The sequence below is a fragment of the Carica papaya genome, chromosome 3, assembly GCF_054855325.1.
Source record: "Carica papaya isolate Zhongbai chromosome 3, ASM5485532v1, whole genome shotgun sequence".
Lineage (NCBI taxonomy): Eukaryota > Viridiplantae > Streptophyta > Magnoliopsida > Brassicales > Caricaceae > Carica > Carica papaya.
In genome coordinates, this window is record NC_142311.1 from 9854709 (window position 1) to 9877235 (window position 22527).

Genomic DNA, 22527 nt, shown 5'->3' on the forward strand with positions numbered 1-22527 from the left:
GATTTTGTCTTGTATAATTCTTGTAAGCAGTGCCTATCCTCCTCCGTATCTATATGCACATGTTCACATAAATTAATCACGTCAGAGTCCATAATTGTTTGACAATTAAATGCACGTAAATATTATAATATTTCTTTATGATTCAACAACAATAGATCATATTCATTGGCAACCAAATTAATTCTTTATCCTATAATATCTCTGTCTGTGATTTTCCTATTCTAACATTTAGCCTATGTTCGTAAAATATTTTTATATGTAAATTATACATAGGGTTATGATAAAAATATATGTCGATTTTATATGAAATTTTATATTAACTTAAAACAATATGATATACCAGCTTAGTCAAAATTTTATATATGAAGTTAATTTATTTTTTTTATTTTAATGATAATTTCTTTTATTTTATAGTTAAACTAATGAATTTATAACATCACGTATTAATATAAGATTATAGATAAATCTAAGTTAAATTAAACAAAAATAATAATAATTTTAAAACACGAGCTAATTTTTTTTTATTATTTAAGTAATTTTTAATGATTCAAAAACGGTATAATTCTTTCCTAATAGGGTGATATACATACACACGCACGAACATATATATGTAATATGTGTGTTGAATAATCCGTACAAACACCGGACCATTTTGATACGATCATACATATATATATCAAATACATACACACGCATATATGTAGTAGTTTACGGCCACTCAAATATATATACACACACGCGCGCGCGCATATATATATATAGTAGTTTTAAGGAAGTGACATGCAAATAAAAATTCAAGAGAAGATTGTTGGGATTATGGGTTACAAAATGATGAGAAGAATGTGTAAAAGTTTGGTCGAGCAATTACGGATTTAAAAGATTTAATTATAACATGAAAGAATCTTAACAACCAAATTAATTCACATGACAACCGGCCTTTAAATTATTTTATTTTCCCAATGGTGCCCCACTCCGTACCATGTTGCATGTAGTCTTTGTAATTTCATATTTGCCAATAATTAACACCATAACTTTACTAAATTTTAGAAAATTATAAATTATTTATGATACACGTATAGATTAAGAAATTAAAATAATTAATTATGTTATTTATATAATTGGTATATTCTTGTCCCTAAAATATTATAATATTCTATATGTAGTTATTATTTTTGGGCAAATTTGTCACCACATTTTCGGTGTAGTATATAAGGAAAAATGTAGCTAATTAAAAATTTTAAATGAAATTTTACGAATTAAAACCTAAGATTTTTAATTAAAACATTAATCAACTAATGTTTATTAATTATTTAGTTAAATTTGCCGGGATGATATATATTATAATATTATAATCCCCGAAAGAATGTTGGAGAAAGAAAATGAGACAAAGTCTACTAATGGGGAGAGGAAACTATCTTAATTATTAATGCACAGTTACTCGAAAGCTTCTTAGTATTGTTGCACAGCAAGAACTTTAGCTACAGCCAATCAATATATCAATATATCAATATATATATATATACACACGTGTGTATATATATATATATGTATGTATGTATAAAAGGAACACCGTGTCGATTTCTCATTTTCTTCCAAATATTTAATATCCTAATAATAAGTAAATTTTTTTAACCTTGAGAATCATGTTAATGTAAGTGGGTTATATTAATTTCAATGCACTTTGTATTGGATTCTAATTTTTGCATATTAAATGACACTAGAGGATATTGTAATTAAGTGTATACATTGACCGATTGACGGCATATTCCGTGGGTCATAGAAATTAATTACAGTAGGGCATACCTTCAAATATAAATATTCAACAATTCATACTTTGATGTTAATCAATATCCAATTATGACCACTGAATTTCAAAATGACTCTAGTAATGATTAAATCTATATTCAAATGTTTGTTATGTTGAATTTTTTTTTAAACAAAAAATTATATGTCCAAATTGCATTGTACGTATTATTATTTAGTAATTATTTATATTATATTATATTATATTTGATATATGTATATTAATTAATTAATAATCGAATGAATTTACTTAAAAACGAACTAAATACATTGACCAATGGTACCACAAACATAATGATTTATTGTTTAAAATTCTTATTTTCTATACAAGACGAAGAATCCGAATTTTATTAAAAATATATAATTATTACTTTATTAATATATTACTGAGTTAATAATATTAATTTAATAAAATTTATTAATATATGATTAATTAGTCTATAATTTTTAAGTTAATCGTGATTAACCCTCTTGCAGAATTCCTCACTCATCCAGAATTAACCCTCTTGCTCAGCAGTTGAGTTTTTCAAACCTTCCATTCTTGAGATCTGCCAGCATTGATTTTCTAATTTCAGGCTGGCAATTAATTAACAATGTTTGGAAATCTTTGACCATCTCTTATATATAATATTATAATTTTTACAAAGATTAATATGATAGTTTTTTCAAACTAAGGTAAGTGATGAATATATTTAAACTATAGAAAGTTTTAGTAAACAATAGTATTCTAAATTCACGGCAGCTACAAAAATTAAGTTGAAGACTTCCAAAATTAATGTGATAATTGATATAGATGAAAAAATTAATTTGAAGTTTACATCAATTGAATAAAAGATTGTGATATATATCAGCCTACGTACTTATTTATACAAAATATTTTACTTGTTATTTCATATATTATACGTTTAATGTGAACGAGTGAGCAAAAATTCAAGTTCTTACCCCGTTACTTTATGCTGAAATAATTCAAATTAAGGGATAAAATTACAATATTTTATAATTAATTGTTTGTTTTTTTCTATATCATAAAACATTTGTATGTGTAATACTATAATATTTAATAAAATACAAATCAATTAAAAATTATTATTATTATTAACTTCAAAAACTTTATAAATAATACATACATACATATGTATATTTTCTTTCTCCTCCTTTCAACTTATAAAAGACCATAGATTCAACATTACATCATTTGGAACATGAATAAATGACTTCCATACATGACTTGCAATAAAAGAAGCTACTTCAATAGTGGCTCACACATTAAAAACCCCTTTCTTTTTTTTTTTTTTTTTTATTCTCTTTTGGTAAAAGTATATTATATTAAATTACGGGATCTCAAATCTCTAATATTATATTATATTTTAATTGATTTTTTTTTTTAAAAAAACTTAATTTTATTTAATATTTTTTAATTCGAATACATTTTTTTGACTATATTGTAAATTTTTATAAAAATAATTCACATGGAAACTGATAACTACATTACCAGTCCTTTCCCACTTTATTTATATAAACTTTGTTAATTTAAAAAATATTTTATTTTAATAGTCTGACTCTGATCATACTAAGAAACGTTTCAATTATCTCAATTCACGTGTTGCATCCCCTATTGAACAAACCTCAAAAATTCAAATCTGTACATTAGCCCATTTCTATCTACACCGTCAACTAGTAACTGTATTTGATTAATTAATCTTGTAAATTATAATTAATGACTAAGAAACCTCTACTTAATTTTTTTTTAATTTTCTCTAATGCTAATCAAATGCGTCGGTGTAGAATTTTTGACCTTTCGTTTCTCATAATGACGAAAGAGTCCCTTAACGTGACATAAGCCACTCTTTATTTTCCTTAATAGAGTTGAAGTATGCATTATTAAAATGGAGTAATTAAGGAAACCAAAGAGGGTATTTTGGTCATTCCACTAATTCAAAGTCAGAGCTTTCCTGTTCCAAGTTTTCCCAACCATGCCCGTCCCCACCGCTGTTTGTCAAAAAGTCAACCCACCCTTTCATTAGGATCGGACGGTGGAAATCGTACCCAGATTTCTGAACCCATAGTAAAATCAAACGGTGGTGATGGACACGTGATATGTACATATTATACATATACATATATATTGCTCCTGTGTGTAAATTTTGTGTCCATATATAATGGCGAGACAGGCCAGTAAGCTTAATTGGCCTTTTCAGACTCTCTCTCCCAAAGACAGTCTTACAAAGCAAATGAATCGCTTTCGTCTCTGCATCTTCCTCTACATCGCTCTCGGCCTCCTCCTCGCGCCCAGGACTCACGCCATCCGCGTAATCTTCTCCAGCCCATCAGGCCGAGACCACCACCTCCATCCATGGCGGAATCCTCCCTTTTCAGGCCGACCCACCACGCTATTCGACTCGCAGAAAAGGAGGGTGCCTACAGGATCCAACCCATTACACAATAGGCGACGATTTTGAAGCTTCCGGGTCAAAGTTACCATCCTATTTATACATATTTCTTCACATAATTAGTATAACCCCCCTTATTTATATGTTAAATATATACGATTTTTACAAAATCTTTTTATACATATAATTACTGTACTATTTAGCTTTGGAGTATATGATCACATGTAAGTTAATTATATGTAGTCTTTAGTTAGCTAGAGAGGTTAATTAGCGATTTGGAGATGCTGTACAGAAGGTAATTAATTATATTTAATTAAGATCCGTTGCAGAGGTTAATATTTTTTATATCAATCTCCTTCATTTCTTGTTTTACAGAAAGAATCCGGCTGGGTCTCTCTTCAATCTGATCTCTTTTGCAAATCATTTCTTACCAATTACATAATGATATCTACTTCTTTAACGGGTAGCTTTTTGTTAAAATCTCATTTTCTCTCTGCATGATCACGGGCTTGGATTTGTATGCGATAATAATCTCTACTTCTGGATAGTTTTTATATATATATATATATATACTACACTTCTGGGTAGAATTTACCAGACCGATTAGCCATTGTTACAGTTCTAAAGCACCAACTCAGAACAATATTAGGTAAAATAACTTTTACTCTTATTATAGTGGGTAGGTTTACATATATATATATATATATATATATGTATTTACATATTTTTTTTCTTGGGAAGTGCACCAAAAAAGAATTGCGGCTATATTATGGATAAAACATTATATCTTGTTTGACATTTTGATGATCAGAAATTGGAATATAAGGAAATATACCCATCAAACAGAAAAACATTCAGATTTTCATCAGGGCAGCAGGCAGTCTGCAACAATTGCAAATTAATTTCCATCAAAACGACCCAGTTTTAAATTTTCAGTTGATAGAGATTGATGTAGCTGGTGAACTGACACGTGTGTGCAGAGGAGAAATTAGTAATTTCACATGAGTTTGTAGTACTCCACAGCTTTAAAAACTCGTACCCCCACCCATGCCCCCCCCCAAGTTTTAATGGAGTAGTGTTTATTGCACATAATTTCACGCAACAACCGTGCAATTAAGAACGGCCAGGAGAAGCACCACTGGAATGTTATGTTGCTGGCCCTGTGGACCCCACCGATCTGCCCATTACGGAACGTTTTACTGTCGAAACTCAACGAAATAAAAATAAAAATAAATTGTTTAATTAAAAAAAAGAGAAAAAATATATATAAATTCCTATAAATAATTATTTTCTTAAACCATAAATAAAATTTATTATTATTATGATCAAATTTAATAAATAATTTAAATTAATTAAAATTTTAATTTGTGCGGGTGGGTGGGGGTGTGTGTGTGAAGTGGAGAGTACTGGTTTTACTCGCTGCACTTTTTGTGTTGGTGTACATAGTGTGTACATGTTGCGCGTGTAAAAACGGAAGAGGAGATAGTCGTGGAAATTATTATTAGAGGGTTGAAAGGAAAATTTCAACCTTCCAACTTGATGTTGCAAGGCCACGCTCCAGTAAAGACACGTGGAAACCTGACAGAACGATGACGGTGTTAGTGTCCCTTCTTTCACTTGGGGAAGTAGCTTTCACGCGCTTGTTTCGTTTGATTAAATAAATGGAAGTCATTATGTTACCTATCACGTTGGCTATCCATTTGGATTTGACTATCGTCGTTAAGATTTATTTTATTTATTTATTTAAATATATAAATTATAAATGGAGTTCAAATTAGAACAAAAATGTCGGGCAAGAGAGAGAGAGAGAAGGGTAGAGCGCCAAATTAAAAAAAAAAAAAAAGTTTTCGAGTAATTTGATGTGTACGTAATGTTGGAATATCTTCTTTATTGTATTAATTAGTTTTATTACTATAATATCGTATTTATTATATTAATTAATTTTATTATCTTATACACTTATGTATTAACAACCCCGTAATGTATTCTATAATTAGCTAGTTGCCTAATTCAACTAGAAATAAATATCATGTTAGAGTTATGAATAGACACATACCAATTTTTTTTCTTCTTCATCTTTTTTGACTTAATATTAAATTAAGAGTCAATACTATACTATTTTGTGATATACGATAATATACTAATAGATTTTTCTTACTAAACATTTTTGAATTTTTTGTCATGTTAATTTTTATAAACATAAAATATTTTTAATTATATTCTAATTTTATATTGTGAAGTTTTATTTTTATTTTCATTCATTTCAGTGCCTTTCGTGATGAATCTTTTTTAACTGTAGAATGTGTTCCTCCGCTTTCTTTCTCCCCATTCATTCATCCTCCTCTACCTCGTGCAAATCAACCTTTAGTTATTCTTCGTGATTATGTTTGTAACTCCATTATTATTTATTAACCACATACTTAGCGAGACTAATTTTAATCTCTTTAACAGAAGACTATGACATAATTTCAAGCTCCCACTAGCATGCACATCTAAAATTTGGTTTGACTTACTTTATAACAAGTCTGTTGTTGGATGTAAATATATTTATAAAATTAAGATTCGTATAAATAATTTTATAGAATTGTATAGAGTTTGCCTCGTTGCAAAAGGCTTTGCTAGGAATGTGGCACTGATTATGAATAAACTTTTGTTCCAATAGCTTGTCTCACCTCTATTCAAAATTTTATTACTATTTTTGTTATTAAAAAATAGATAGTTATTTTATATGGATGTTAAAAACATATTTCTTAATTAGGAATTATTCAAAGAGGTGTATATGACACCTTTCCCTAGTTGTGATCGTCCAACTAATAAAATTCATCACCTATGAAAGACTTTTTATAACCTCAAAGAAGCTCAAAAAATATTTTTTGCTATGTTTGGGTATATTATTTCAAAATTTAGATTTCAATATAGTTATTATGACTATATATTATTTGTTTTGAAAACTATTATAATATGTACTTAATTTTTTCTTTATGTAGATAACACGATCGTTACTGGAGACGACTTATATGATATTGTTAATCTTAAATCTTTCTTTAATCAATAATTTAACATGAATAATTTTGGATTTCTCAATTTCTTTTTGGGACTTGAGATTTCATTTGATCAGTTTATGAATTATTTGTCTTAAACCAAATATGTTAATAATTTTATTTTTCGTGTAGGTTTTATAGATTCTAAAATAATACACACTTTCATCGAGTTTATATTTTCAACTATTAATTTATTATTTTTAGTGATGACACTTTCTATTGTCACTTAGTTGAGAATCTTATCTATCTTATTGTCACTCGACAAGACATCGACCATGTAGTCCACATTATTAGTTAGTTTGTGAGTGTTTCCCATACAACTGATTCTGCTATTATTCTACATATCATCTTCTATATAAAAAAGACAATGTATCATGACCTTCAGTTTTATAGATATTTGTCCATTGAGTTGCAAGCTTGTTGTGATGTTGATTGAATGGGCGATCCTACAAATAATGTTTTACTACTGGTTATTATTTATCTTTTGATAATTCACTTATTTTTAAAATAAAAAAAAGTGTTAAGCACATCGTTGATACTGAATCTGAATGTGAAACTATCATATCCTTGGTAATTCATTAATTTCTTGGTGATCCTATATCTCGCTCTAGTATTGAATTTGAATATCGAATCATTGCCAACACTGTATCTGAACTTCTTTGGTTGTATTAAGATATGAGATTTTCACATTCTTTAGCTATATTTTTTTATTATGATAATTGAATGTTATATAAATTACCTATAACAAGATCATGAAAGCACTTAGTACATTGAAAATAATTATTATTTTATTTATCATCATGTCCTTAAAAGTGGCATTGGACTCATTCCTATTTCATTTGCAAATTAAATAATATGTATCTTTATGAAGACTCATCCAACCTGGTCAATTTTATGATCTAGTTTACAAATTTTAGCTAACCAATATTTAATCACCTTAAGTTTGAAGGAGAATGTTAAAATTTGTACTTATTGCATTGATCGTAGTGTATCAATAAGCTTTATTGTTAGGATATCTTATTTATTATATCGATTATATCGTGTCAATAAAAAAATATATATTTGTTGCAAACGTAGCTACTACCGTTAGTTTATTATTTAATGAAAATTGTATCTACGTCATTCAAGCGTTTGCTTGTCACAAGAATAAGTTTAAACTGACTAATTCTATACCTAAAAAAATATTTATAATAATTATTTACAAACAAAATTAGTAATATTTACGGAACACTCACATATGTTAACCCTATTGGAATTTTGGTTAAATTTATATCAAAGTTTTTAGATTTTTAGAACAAAAATTATAAATTTAAGTTTTTTATTCAGTGTTAGTCAAACAATTAATTATAAATATTAAGATCATTGTTAAAATAGAAATTATTTTTCAAGAGAATACATAATAAATTTTTTCTGAAAAAATAAAAATAGTTTTAACTAAAATTAATCAGATAGTTTAGAATAAATTTACACTACAGCAATTCTTTGATTCATTTCTCTAATTTTTGTCAAGATTTTTTTTTTTTTTTATAATTTTCTTCAACATTTAATGTGTTTTCTTTTCATATGAATTCTTTTTTCAGTGGCTTATTGAAAAAAAAAATAATTAATTTTTTTTATTCTAACAATTATTTAACACATACTGAATTAAAATTTTAATGTTTGTTCAAAACATAAAGATTAATGTACTTAATTTTTTTTTTTATATAAAATTGATAAACTCGGATACACTTTGGTTTAAAACGCAATTACCTTACTATATTAATTCATCCTTAATTTTTTTAATCTACATCAATATATACATTTATACATATATTTTTACTTGATATATTTACGTTTAAAATAATATTTCTTGTTCTTTCTTTGGCTCGAGGCAAATGCCAAAGCCTTCCTCCCCAAGCAAAGAGAGAAAATGTTGTCCAAGAAATATAATTATAATATATTATACATTATCCTTTTTTTGAAAATGGATTATTAAATAGTTTATATGACATTAGGATTGACCAACCCATCTCCTTCGTAGTTTCGTTACATTATTAATGAATTACACCATAAGTCAGAATTTGTAATAATTTGAAAATAAATCTAATAAATTTTTATTAAAAAAATAATTAAACTGATAATCTCGAAAATAATTTAACTAATTATTTATATTATATTCTAACACTGTTCTTTAACGTATAAATTCAGTTCAGTATGTATCATAAATAAGTGTATTAAATTTTAGGTAAAATTATTTTCTCCTTAATTGATTAAAAAGTTTATTGAATCAATTATTTTAAAAATTTAAACTAATAAAAAAAAATGCTTGATAATTTATTTAAAATATTCCTTACTAATTAATTAAGAAAATTACTTTTCTCCTTAATTGATTTTCACCAATATGAATTTCAAATTATGTTTTATTGAATTCACTTTTAATATGTATCTAATTAATTTGTTCTGGAATAAATTCTATTAATTAATTTAGTCTTAATTAATTTGTTCTCATTAAATTTTTGATTATTTTATTTTTAAACACACATCAATTAATTTATCTTAATCAATTATTATTTTTTATTAATTTCTCCCCAACCTCGCTGAAGACTTTAAAGCTTTTAATAAATATTGAGAGTAAAATGTAATTTACTTGAAAATAAAAAAAATAGCAAGATTAAATAAATAACACCGCTCTGAAGCTGACGCTATATATAATCCAATAAATCGAAAGTTTCCAGCCACGTTCAACTTCGTCGGAGCCTAATACCAGCGATAACTAAACCGAGAAATGAGTTTTCTTGCAGGAAGGCTAGCAGGAAAAGAAGCGGCCTACTTTTTCCAGGAATCCAAACACGCCGTTAACCGCCTGGCGGAGAAATCCACCACCAAGCTGCCTTCGTCTTCACCCTCAGCAGCAGGTGAGCACGACGCTCAAGCAGACGTGCTTCCGGAGGTGCTGAGGCATTCTCTGCCTTCCAAGATCTTCGGGCGCCCGCCCGACCCATCTTCTCTCTCTACAGCCTCCAAATGGGTTCTTCCCTCCGACACTAAAGCTACCTCCACTGTCTCACCCGATGCCATGAATCCTCTCAGAGCTTATCTGTCTTTGCCACAGGTCACCTTTGGCCCCAAAAGGTGGTCCCTCTTTGTCTCCTATTTTGTTTAATTACCAGTTGGGGAATTTTTGAATTTTCTTTTTCCTTTTGGAATCTACGAGTGGAGGGTTTTTTCGGGGACTTGAATTTTGATTGTTCTGTTTGGCTTTGAATTGATTTTGCAGGTGGGCATTGCCCAATCAAGAGAATTCAGTCATAGCATCGACGGCTAATGAATTGCGGAAAGATAAATATACTCCTTTGAATCCTGAGAAATTGAAGGCCGCTGCTGAAGGACTCCAACAAAGTAGGCTCTGTTTGGTTTCTTCTGGATCATGCATTCCTTTTTGAACATAGTTATTCTTCGTCATGTCCTTCTTGTCAATGTGTTTTGGCATAATATTTTCCTGTCTGTTTCTTCAAGAAATTAATTAATACAGAAAAATATAAGAAGCAAACTTATAGGTTTCATTTTCAGTATCCATACATGCCCGTGTCACATTTTCTTGATTGTTTTCATAAACTGAAAAAGTGTTTTTCTTTTCTGCTTTTTACAGTTGGAAAAGCATTTGCAGTGGCTACTGTAATTATGTTTGGTGGAGCCACTTTGATATTTGGGATGGCAGTCTCTAAACTAGATATCCACAATGTAAGCATGTTATTATTGTGCTCAACCTCAATATTTCACTCGGTATAACCGTAAATTTATTGGCACATTTTCTATCCCCTTCTGTTTTCTGAACTAATAATTTGATTCTCTTCATGGTTTACGATTAATGTTTCACTTGCTGATCAGTCACTCGAATACAATTTGTAGAACATAACTAGATAGCATCTTGACCTGAAGTTGTCATGTTTTATTGAACAGAATGATGATATTCAAGCTAAAGGAAGGGACTTGGTTCAGCCCAAACTTGGGATGATTAGGGAGCAACTATCTCCCTTAAAATCTTGGGTATGTTGTTTTTAAGGTTTGAACAAGAAGAAAGGCTGTAACTTGATTATTTCTTGTTGTAACCAAGAGCTTCTGATGTCAGGCTGAGAAGACATCAGAGAAATGGCATCTGAACAGGGAGGAAGATATCAAGGAGAAGCCTCTCATAAAGGAGTTGTCTAGGATTTTAGGTGCAAAAACATCCAGCTGAAATGAGAATTCATGTAGTTTTGCTTTTGTATGTAAATATTGTTGGGTGGTTGTATTGATGGTTTGTAGCCTAGAAAGCTTGGAAAGTGAAAGGGGAATTATGGAATTGAATAATGTAGAGCAGTTGATTATTTGACAAATAGACTATATGTAAGGGGACATGAATTCTATTTCGAGTTACATATAGTGCAGAAAGCTTTTTTCAGGTCTCATTGTTTTGAACTTGGAAGTTCATGTTAGTCTAATCAACCAAAAAATGGTTGCTTTCACTTTCAATAATGACATCATAACAAAATCGTAGGTGGTAACAAAAAACTTCGTTTGGCGTCCTTATGAAACTGAAAATCAACTAAAAATAATCAAAATTCTAATGCCTGCTTTCAATTTTTTTAATATGACATCAGGATTTATATTTATTGAAAGTAGCATATACATGTAACACTGATCGTGAAAATGCATTTGTATTACCAAAAGAACATCTACATACAGGCTTACATATGGCACAATGCTAAATGTCTACGCACGTTTAAGATCCGGCCATAGAAATCAGAGGTAGATAATATTGAAAGGTAAACAAGAATTGAATACCATTCCATTTCCTTCATACATGCACACCATCAATTTTCTGCAGATAACACATCATAACTTGTAATCCAAACCAGATCCATATTTCCAAGCCTCAAGGTGACGCTTCCATTCATACTTCATCTTTGATGGGAATACGTTTAACAATGGCCTTCAAAAGACATATCCATGAAGCATGTCGTGAAAAAAAAAAAACCCATAAAAAGCAATGTGACAAAGAAAGCATTTCAAGGAATGGTTGTATAATCATTAGGAAAGAATTTACCTTATTACAGGATCCATGAAGGTTGAGAGAAACGTATAGTAACCCAGCATGAAAAAGTGTCCAGACCAGTCAAGAAGAACAGGAATACCAACCTGAAGAACAATAAAAAGGATTGGATTGCATAAGTAGTCATTATTACACTGTTTATGGTAAATGCCCTATAGTTCAGAGACAAACATGGAGCTAATTTATTTGTCACCTGCTTGAATATTGAAGGAAGTATTTGTGGTTTGGTTAGCATGACAAGGCCTAATGTCTTCGTAAGCGGCCCAAACTTGATGACATCCTTTCATAAAAAGAAAAGCAGAGACAATTAGCTCCATATTTCCATTTTGAAAATTTTAATAAAAAAAGAGTGAAAAAAAGGAGAAAAATAAAAAAATATATTACCTGAAGAAATGGTTTTAGAACTGGATCCCCTAAACGCTACAAAAACACAAGTTCATTCAGTAATAAGAAGCAAGTACATTAATAAGAAAGAGAAAAAGAGAAAAGCAAACTGAAAAGAACTTGTTTCTGTCAGAGTAGCAACACAGTGGTGGCCACCTGCATACTCTGGAAGTTGGCATGAAGAAGCTCATTAATAAAATCTGGCGAAACGTTGGATTCTTTTTTTGCTGACATTGCTCTTTGAAATAGCCATGAAGCACTCAAGTTGGGCTGCTCCGAATGAATTTCATTTCAGAATCCAACAAGGGGAAGGTACATAACCATTCAGTTAAATCACTAACCATGTATGGGTTCAGCAAGGATAAGCTGTACGAGTCAAGGAAGTCTCCACTGATTGCTTCGTATATTCCTGTTATATTTGGGCAAACGAAGATGACAATCAGCAGTTTTTCAGATATTACATATGGGCTCAACTTATGTTTGTCTAAGTATTTTAATGAACAGGTCTATTTTCAAAATAAAGGAACTATTAAATAATCTAGTGGCTCTATAAATGAGTGAAGGAACATAAATGCAGTAAGTAGTTCACCGAGAATATACCAGCTGATAGTCTAGCAAGGTGCCTAGTCAAGCTCCCGAAGCCACCAAATGAAACAGGTGATTGAATGCCACTGGCATCACCAAACTACAGAGAGCAAAGAATATTTTGTAACATTTGCATACTATTGCCCTAAGTTATTGGAGGCAAAATGAGAGGGAGATGTAAACACCTGTAAAACACGATCAAATGCTGCTGGCAATGGACTGTCTAGTCGATTCTCCCCATTAAAGAATTTCATCACGTTAGATTTTGAAAAATAAGTGCTAATCATATTGAATTTAGAAAGACTAGTTGTAACAATAGCTATTGGGGGAAGTGTAGTATTTATTCGTGCCTAGATACTTCGTGTAGTATTTATTTGTGGCCTAGATACCTCAAAACAGTCAGTAAGTCAAAACTATGGCGGGCTTGTTGTTTTACAGATATTACGAAAGCCGACCTCAAATCTATTACCATGTTGGATGTACGGGCTCTATTTAATTGGATCTGATTTTGAATTGATAATGCTTTCCAGGATTGCAAGGACATAATCCATTTACCAAGAAGAATTTCTAACAACTAACATCCATCATCAGCAGTGCTATGGGAGAAAGTGTAATATGATTTGTGAACCCAAGTATATCAAAAGTGCCAATAGCTAGCACTTTTAAGAAATGGGCTGAATCTAGCGTGGACTTGTGGCAATCCATTCAAAAGGAAAAGTTTGTAACACCTTAATCTTACAACAGTATTGTTATGAGAAAAATTATGGCAAATATTTGTGATCCAAAGACTTCAAAAGCACCAATAACTAACACTTTTGAGTAATGAGCTTATCATGTTGAATCTATGAATTTGATTTGTGTTGGATATGACTTCGTGTTTGATTCTAGTTGTTTGAGATCGTGAGGATGCGATTCGTATGACGGTTAAAATACAATATACAAGAGGATAGCCTAGTATGAATTTCTAAATGGGAAGGAAAACTTTGTAACATCCCAGATTCCACATTACCGGTGCAATGATGGAAGGTAAGATATATAATTGTGGCTTCAACGTCTCAAAAGTATCAAAAGCTAGTAATTGCGATTTTCCAATCACATATCTAAAAATATAATTGTTCAACTCCGTATAAAAACTTAAGTCACATACTATGAATAACTGCAATTTTAGCTTTTAAGGGATAAAAATTGTTAAGTCAATGGTTTTTCGGCTATTAAAATATGCACCAACTTGATGAATCTAAGTTGGTGCAGTTACTACCAATAACTTGACTTTGAACTTTTGATGAGCAATGATTTGAGTCCAAACATTTTCTTGAACTCGAGGTGTAATTAATGGTATAAGAGCTTGTGCTAATTCAAGGAATTCAAGCTGGTGCAGTTTTGGACTTGTAGCCCTTTATAGCCCATTGGATCATGATATATGATTGTGATATGTCACCATAATTAGGGCATCAAAGAATTGAGCAATAGAGATTATAATATTTCACTCTCACATCAAGAAGATACATGATTATGGAGTTTTAATTAAGAGTTCAAATCACACACCATTAATAATTTGAACTTGAACTTTTAAGAATTAATATTTTAGATTGAATGCATTATTGAGCCAGTAACATTTGGGTTTGAGGCACCATAAACGTCAATGGTCTAGATGTGAAAGTTATTGGGCAAGTAATTTTTGGATCTTGAGCATTACAAAATTATAACACCTCAATCCTATGCCTAGAAAATATGTGATTGTTAAGTTATATATAAATGCTCAAGTCACACCCTATAACTTGAGTTGGACTTTTGATGGTCAGTATTTTGGATCTGAAAGTTGTTGTGTAAGTAATTTTTTTTTTTGTTTCTACCTCAGCATTACATAGTTATGATATCACAATCCTCTATTTAAAGGATATGTAATTGTTGAGCTCTATATAAATTCTCACATCACCCTATAAATAAGTTGGAGAACTGGTGGTCTAAATTCGTAAGTTGTTGGACTACTGGTTCTTGGGTCCAAGGTATTACAAATAATATCAAATGACGTACTAACTTAGCGACTCTAAACTAAAGTAATTTTGCAACCTTGTGAACCTCTTAATTGTGATTGACGTTTGTGGATTATATGTTGTGTAGGATGGGTTTTGGCCACAAATAGAGGTTATGGATACACACTTGTATAACTACAACATCATTTGCGGTCCTTATTAATGGAGGACCGTCAAACTTTTTTAATGTATCACGGGGTTTGAGACAGGGTGATCCCCTATCACCGCTGTTGTTCATTTTGGCCATGGAAGCCCTTAACGGATTGTTGAACAGGGCGAAAGATCTAAAATTAATTCAAGGGTTTGGTGTGAGAAGAGACAGTTTGAATATTGAGATTTCTCACCTATTTTTTGCAGACGATACTCTAATATTTTGTCACTCTGAAATAAAGAATTTACAACATTTAAGATACCTTTTGTTATATTTTCAAGGTGCCTCGGGATTAAAGATAAATCTGCAAAAGATGGAGCTGGTCAGAATAGGTGCAGATGTGATGGAATGCAAGGAGGTGTCTTTGCCGATTAAATATTTAGGGATGCCTTTGGGTACCAAGTATAAAGATAAATCTATTTAGAAGTTAGTGGTTGAATTATTTGAAAGGAAACTTGCTAGTTGGAAGAGGAATTTTTTATCCAAAGAAGGTAGGCTCACTCTGATAAAAAACACCATAGCCAACCTTACCTATTTACTACTTATCTACTTTTACCATTCCGGTTAACATTGCTAAAAAATTAGAAACCATTCAAAATAGGTTTTTGTGGGGTGATGACGAGGAGAACCGAAAATTTCATTTAGTTAAATAGGAAGAGGTTAAAAGGCATCCCAAATATGGGGGTTTGGGAATTAGGTCCTTAGTGGATTTAAGTGTGGCTCTACAGGTGAAATGGTTGTGGAGATTTTGTATGGAGGATGAAAGATTATGGAGGATAGTTGAAATTAGGTGGGGTGATTTGAATTGGGATAATAAAGAGGAAGAGAGATCTGGGAAATAGCATGGTAGAAGTTTGTGGAAAAAAATCTTGATGCAATGGTCTAGTTTTCATGACAATCTATTGTGGAAAATTGGTAGGGTAACAGAATAAACTTTTGGAATGATGTCTGGATTGAGAATAAGAGATCGAGGAGTAAATATCCGAGAATTTATGCTATTGCGTAAACAAAAAACATGCTGGTCCAGGATGCTTATAGAATGTATAATGACAGTGTGGTTTGGTGGATAAATGTCTCAAGAAATTTGTAAGATTGGGAAGTCTGTGAGTATGAAAGCTTATTGCAGTTGCTGGCTTCACAACAGATAAATCTCGTGGATGATAGAATTGTTTGGAAATTGAAAAAAAAAACGGTAGTTTTTCAATGAAGTCATATTATGGTTAGATCACCAGAAAAAATCTTGAACGGATACATCATTTTTCCATGAGGCAGATTTGGAAAACAAAAGTCCCACCAAGAATCACATTTTTTGCTTGGGAAGCCTGCAGGGAATGTATACTAACTATTGACAAATTAAAAGTTAAAGGGCTTTGCATTCCAAACAAATGTTATTTATGCATGAAAGCAGAAGAATCATGTAATCATGTGTTATTGTGGTGTCCTGTGGCCTTTGAGTTATGGAGCCTTATTTACAATCTACTTGATATTAATTGGGCAGTGGCTGGGTCTGTACGGGAGGAATTATAGGCATAGGATGGTGTGCACTTTGATAGAAAGCTGTCAAAAATGATTTCATTAACAATTTTTTGGGTTCTATGGAAGAAGAGAAATTCTATGGCTTTTGAGGGTAAAGAGGGTAATTTGTATAGATTAAAAAATCGATGGATGTATTATTTTGGTTCTATTTTATTAGAACATGACATAATTAGTGATGAGAATTTTGGGTATGTCATTGACATACTAACTACATTGTAAAACTTTTGTAATAGGTGATACCATATGTTTTCTTGGTACCATGTTAATATATATTCGTTCCACTTTTTATTTCAAAAAAAAAATTATATAGCCTTGAAAAGGATATCAATGATTTAAGTTGTAAAAATTATAATATCTCAATCTCACATTATAATTATAGATATTTATATAAAAAAATCAAATCACACATTACAATGAGTTGAGCTTGAGTTTTTGAGATCAGTGATTTGGATTTGAAAGTTGCTAGAATAATAGTTTTTGAACTCAAGAAATTACAAAACTAAGATATCTCAATCTTATATCAGAAAAATATGTGATTATTGAATTTTATAGAAAAATTCAAATAACACAATACTAATAACTTAATCTTGAACAATTGATAATCAGTGGTTTGGATTCAAAAAATTGTTGGACAAATAATGCTTGTATCTGAGGTTTGCAAATGGTATTGTTGATTTATAATTTGTGATATGTGATGTTTTTTAAGGCAATAAGAATTTGAGCAGGTGGAAATTGTAATATCCTAATACTACATCGAAGAGATATGTTGAGTTTCATATAAGAATTTAAATCATACACTACTAATAATTTGAGTTTTAATTTTTCAAAACTAATAATTTGGATCCAAAACATTGTCGAGAGAGTGGTACCTGACCTAGAGCGTTACATAAGTAAGAGCATTATTGCATCTGTTGAACACTAAAACTGAAAAAAAGGGAACAACTAAGAACCTTAAAGATACAGTGAAAAATCCCGAGTCCTAAACTAATATAAGGCTATGGATAACCAGGCCAATATTTCATCTTTTTTTTTCTTTCCTTTCTATTCATTAACATTCTTAAAAAGAAAAAAATAAAAGGAACCAGACTTCAAAAGATTACAGCATACAGACTACATGTAGACATTTGATCCTATAACAGACATCAGAGTCATCTAACCTTCCACCTGCTACTTCAGTTAAAAATGCAAAGACAGGCATCCTGAAGTAAAGAAATGTTGCAGTTCATGCCTAATTACCTGTCACGATAGGTAGGAAAAATACCATATACAACTCTAAGAATCTCCAGACTGTCAAGAGTGACTCCCTAAAACACACAAGATGGCACAGGTTGATCAATGTCAGAACATGGCTTGAACCGAAAAGAGGATATCAAAGAAATGAAATAACAAATTTCTAGAGGTCATAAAGACTTGTAAGAACATGGGATGAAAAAATTTAGTTGCACTGATCAGAATGCATTTTGTTCAGTAGCAAAGACCAAGACAGAAACGTATACACAGTGCTCATGCATTGCAAATTCAAAAAGTCTACCTGTCATAAATCAGTTTATTCATATTACTATTTTTGGAGTTTGCAACTTGACTGGCATATTTTTCAGCAAGTAGTTTCAGCAGTATTTTGGTCAAGTTGTCATTGGTAAATGCTAATTACAGAAAGGGCATTATGAAAAGTCTTCCCTTCAATTATTATCATGTCATACGTCTTGCAGTCATCTAGTGAAAGATCATAATTAATGCACTTGTTGAAAGATTTGCATATGATCTGAAGAAGTATGTATATGGAGGATTTATACTTAGAATGTTCAAACCTCTGGAGGAAAATTTCACAGGACTGCTGTGCATAATTTAAAAGAGGAGACTAAGATATGCGATAACTATAAGATGGATGTTGATTTTAATGATGGTGGTTTTCCAGAATGAAGAAGATCCAGCACAATCAAAATCCAGAACTAGTTGGAAAGCAACCTGATATTCAGGCATCAGATTCCAATACTCTTCCAATAATTCTTCTAGTCTTGGTGATTCTGGTTGAGGATCAATGTATGTGAACATATAAGTAGTTCGATCTGATGGACCAGAACCAGCTGGAAATGCCTGTGAAATATTTTAATATGCTTCATTAATAAAAGCAAAGATTTCTTACTGATGTTAGCTTATAGTAGTATTGTAGAAAATCGTGTTACCTCCCAAAAGTATTGTGCTTCTGACCTTCCAAACTTCTTCACTGATGAACTACTGTATATGACATCACTAGTAGAGTTCCGCTTAAATCCACGAGCACAAGATCCAACAACAAGACATACCCCATCTGGCTTCCTTCCATGTCTTATCTATGAATCACAACATCCCACATGAATAGTAGTTCCAGACCACTCCCGGGACATGATATAATAGGGTATATGTATGTAATCACATAGAGTTAGTAATTACAACAATTATGGACACACTGAAAAGGGTTCTTGGTTGAAATTGCCACCATTCTTGTTTAAATACTTGAATTGGACCTTGAAGATTATAGTAATAAGCAATGCCATTCTTAACATAAAAGCAATCCAACCTGTTTCATAACAGGGGAAAAGTTCCCCATTGCATCAATGACTAAACGGGAAGAAACCAAGCCCCCATCAACAAGTTGTAGGACCTAAAAAAGAAGTGGTAAGAGGTGACCACGTTAGTAAGTAGTTCATTACTATTCAATTTATTATTTCTTCTTTAAATCTCCACACATAGCATGAGAAAAGAATCTTTTACTGATTCTGATCCATTTCAATCTGGTCTATTTTTCAAGATTTAAGGAAATTACCAGCTGCGAGATTCATTAAATTTAGGAAAAAGAAAAGAATTTTGATTACACCAACATTAGATGAGGTATCAACTACATTCGAGATGCTATTTATTTAGAAGAGTACTAACTGCAGCATCCTCATATATACAAATATTGGATAGACTGCAACCATCAAAGATGACTCCACCAAGGGAAAGAAAACGTCTCTTCATAATCTCTATAAGCTTTGCTGGCCTGAAATAAAGAAAGATTCAAACCAGAATGATTTAATCAGTTGAAGGACCAACATGAGTTTCCCATTATCTACTCCCTTATTAGGTGGTAGAAATGCACACACTTTAGCCACCCACTAGTTACTCATCTTAAAAATGTCAACGGCTCAAAGAGAACTAAATTTTCTTACAGGGACCTGTAAGTTACAACCTAAGTTTACATAATCACCACTTTGGAAAAAAAAAGTTTACATAATTACCGTATTCCAATATAATAAATTCATGTTATAACTAGAGAAACCATTTTTTTTCTCAGAAGAACTCCAATCTAAACATAAGTGAATATATGACAGCATTAATGGAAGGATTCTATGCTTGTTTGATTCCTAGGCATATATAAGATATCTATAAGTTCTTTACCTTACTCTCCAGACTCAGTAACACCCATGCTGCTCGAACCCAGCCTATTAGCCCACAGAACCGCAAGAGAATTATTTTCACTAGTTGCTAGAGCCTGGAACTAAAACTAACGCACTGTTCTTTTCTCATATATGCATACACAAGTTTTCTACATGTTTCGGTGTGGAATTTGCCGAAAGAGATTTGTTACTAGAAATATAAAAATATTTTTGATAACTCTAATTATATGGTGAAGAAAGAAAAGAAGAAGAATATGACTCACGAAACCCCGAGATTAAGAATGTCTTCAACCCAAATCTCGCCCTTGTTCTCAAATCCACATCTATTCTGCACATTTTTTTAAAACCCAAGGAAAACAATAAGTGCAATAGTTTCTGAATATGTACAACAAAACAGATCTGCTAGTTAAGAAAGTGACATCACTCACGCCCTGGGAAAAAGAAATCCTGGACATACCAATTGGGTTAAAATTTGAGATAGCAATGAACAGATAATATCATCTTGAGACACCAAAACATGGGTATATGCTGTGCTGTTATATAGTGGTGAATCCAAACATCTCCAAATAGCATCAGGCTGTTTTGTGATTGTTCAAACAAAATTCTAGATGCATTTTACCAAGTGAATCTAAACATGCCAATTATCGGGAGGGAGCAACCATTATGCCCACAGCGACATTTTACCCACAGAATATATTGACAAATTGCTTCTATGTAAGCTCTTTAATAGTACAGAATAATTAAGATAAAACAAGAGATATGGAGCATTTTGTTTGGCATTGAGTTCACAATCATTGGACCTAAAAATTTACTATGAAAAACTTCTTAAGTTGAAGTTTTGAAAGCTTACAGGATTAAATTTCACAGCAGTAGCTTCTTCAATGTCATCTTCAACTAAGATGCCAATTTCTACAAGCTCTAAGAGCTCCTTCCTTGAGATGTTCCACTCTTGTTCCCTCTATAATTATTGATTAAGAAAAGTATCATCAAACCCCAATTCGTAGACCCGACAATTTCTTGTGATGATAGATGATTATTCCCTGGAAAACTTCATTAAGAATTTTACCCCTTTCAGTGCATTTCTCTCAACAATGCTGACTCGAAGACCTTTGGCACTCAAGGCTGTGGCAATGAAGATTCCCAGAGTACCTCCACAAACTACCACATCAAACGTTCCCACTGCTTTGTCTGCCATATTAGACTTGCTAAACAAGCCAGGAACAGTGGAAACTACTTGTTGGGTCTCTTGCATAGCTGCAGAAAAGAAGGTAAAAAAAAAAAAAACAAATGCTCCTTAACATTGATCAGAAGTTTCTCACTATACAAGTAAAAGAACCAAATATTCCTTGCCATTAATCCAAATTTTCTCACAGACAAATATACCAATTAACACAAATAAAATATATTACCTGTTGGAGAACACATATTAGACCAAATTCGATCCAGTCTCTTCAAGGCATTGTATGAGTATGCCCCACCAGCACCTCCAGCTTCTTCACTCATTGAAATGCTCTCCATTATCCTCTACAAATTGAAATTGTTACCAGAATTGTAATTTGACACTGCAGTAAGCTACTGCATTGTAATTAATTTAACACTCCATTCTCCTATATGCTATCTCAGATTCATTAAAAGCAATTTAGATATCTTGGTTGAATTCAGTGATTGAAGTATAGAAATTACAGTAATTTGATTGGTTGTTATACACTATTACCACATAATGAACTAATCAGAAAATTTTGAGAATAAGATTTGCACCAAGCATCTGAGACGGTTTTTCCCGGAAAATCTTGTTCATGGAAACAAACATAATGTCAGAAATTAAACCTGGGTTCTTGAGGGAGCTGTTTGTGTTTGCAAGCAAACTATCCTGGGAGCTTTCTCCCTATTTTTCGGAATCTGAGGCGCCATTGATGGGTATCTCGCCAACCCATTCAGCCGTTGAAGCTGAAGGATCATCACCATGAACTGCGAAAAGAATAAAGCTGGAAATTCTCGGTGCTGGCTTCGCTCTTTATCCGCAAAATCACTTGTAAGAAAACTTGACACGTTCCCGACTACAAACTGCTTTTGTCTTCATTGGTTCTTGTCCGCTTCCTTTTTTTAAAAAAAGGGTA

General features: G+C 31.5%; 2 protein-coding genes across 3 annotated transcripts; one reads left to right on the forward strand and one right to left on the reverse strand.

Annotated features, from left to right (window-relative positions):
• Positions 1–9933: 9933 nt before the first annotated feature.
• LOC110808838 (coiled-coil protein) lies at positions 9934–11541 on the forward strand. The gene is made up of 5 exons (XM_022034453.2): positions 9934–10345; positions 10491–10612; positions 10863–10954; positions 11174–11260; positions 11343–11541. The coding sequence occupies exons 1-5, from the start codon at positions 9999–10001 to the stop codon at positions 11448–11450; spliced, it is 756 nt and encodes a 251-aa protein (XP_021890145.1). The 5' UTR covers positions 9934–9998; the 3' UTR covers positions 11451–11541.
• A 350-nt stretch (positions 11542–11891) lies between these two features.
• On the reverse strand, positions 11892–22522 carry LOC110808806 (Lycopene beta/epsilon cyclase protein). 2 transcript variants are annotated; one of them, XM_022034414.2, is made up of 18 exons: positions 22238–22522; positions 21820–21934; positions 21477–21664; positions 21261–21368; positions 20674–20738; positions 19908–20013; positions 19552–19635; positions 19178–19324; positions 18960–19088; positions 18231–18298; positions 13460–13493; positions 13290–13374; positions 13031–13098; positions 12846–12959; positions 12690–12725; positions 12499–12585; positions 12300–12391; positions 11892–12185 (listed from the first exon to the last, which is right to left on the reverse strand). In XM_022034414.2, exons 1-18 carry the CDS (start codon positions 22373–22375, stop codon positions 12089–12091), a joined length of 1761 nt encoding a protein of 586 aa, XP_021890106.1. In that variant the 5' UTR covers positions 22376–22522; the 3' UTR covers positions 11892–12088. The 2 variants fall into 2 exon arrangements, with proteins under 2 accessions (XP_021890106.1, XP_021890107.1); XM_022034415.2 differs by lacking the exon at positions 12846–12959.
• Positions 22523–22527: the final 5 nt, after the last annotated feature.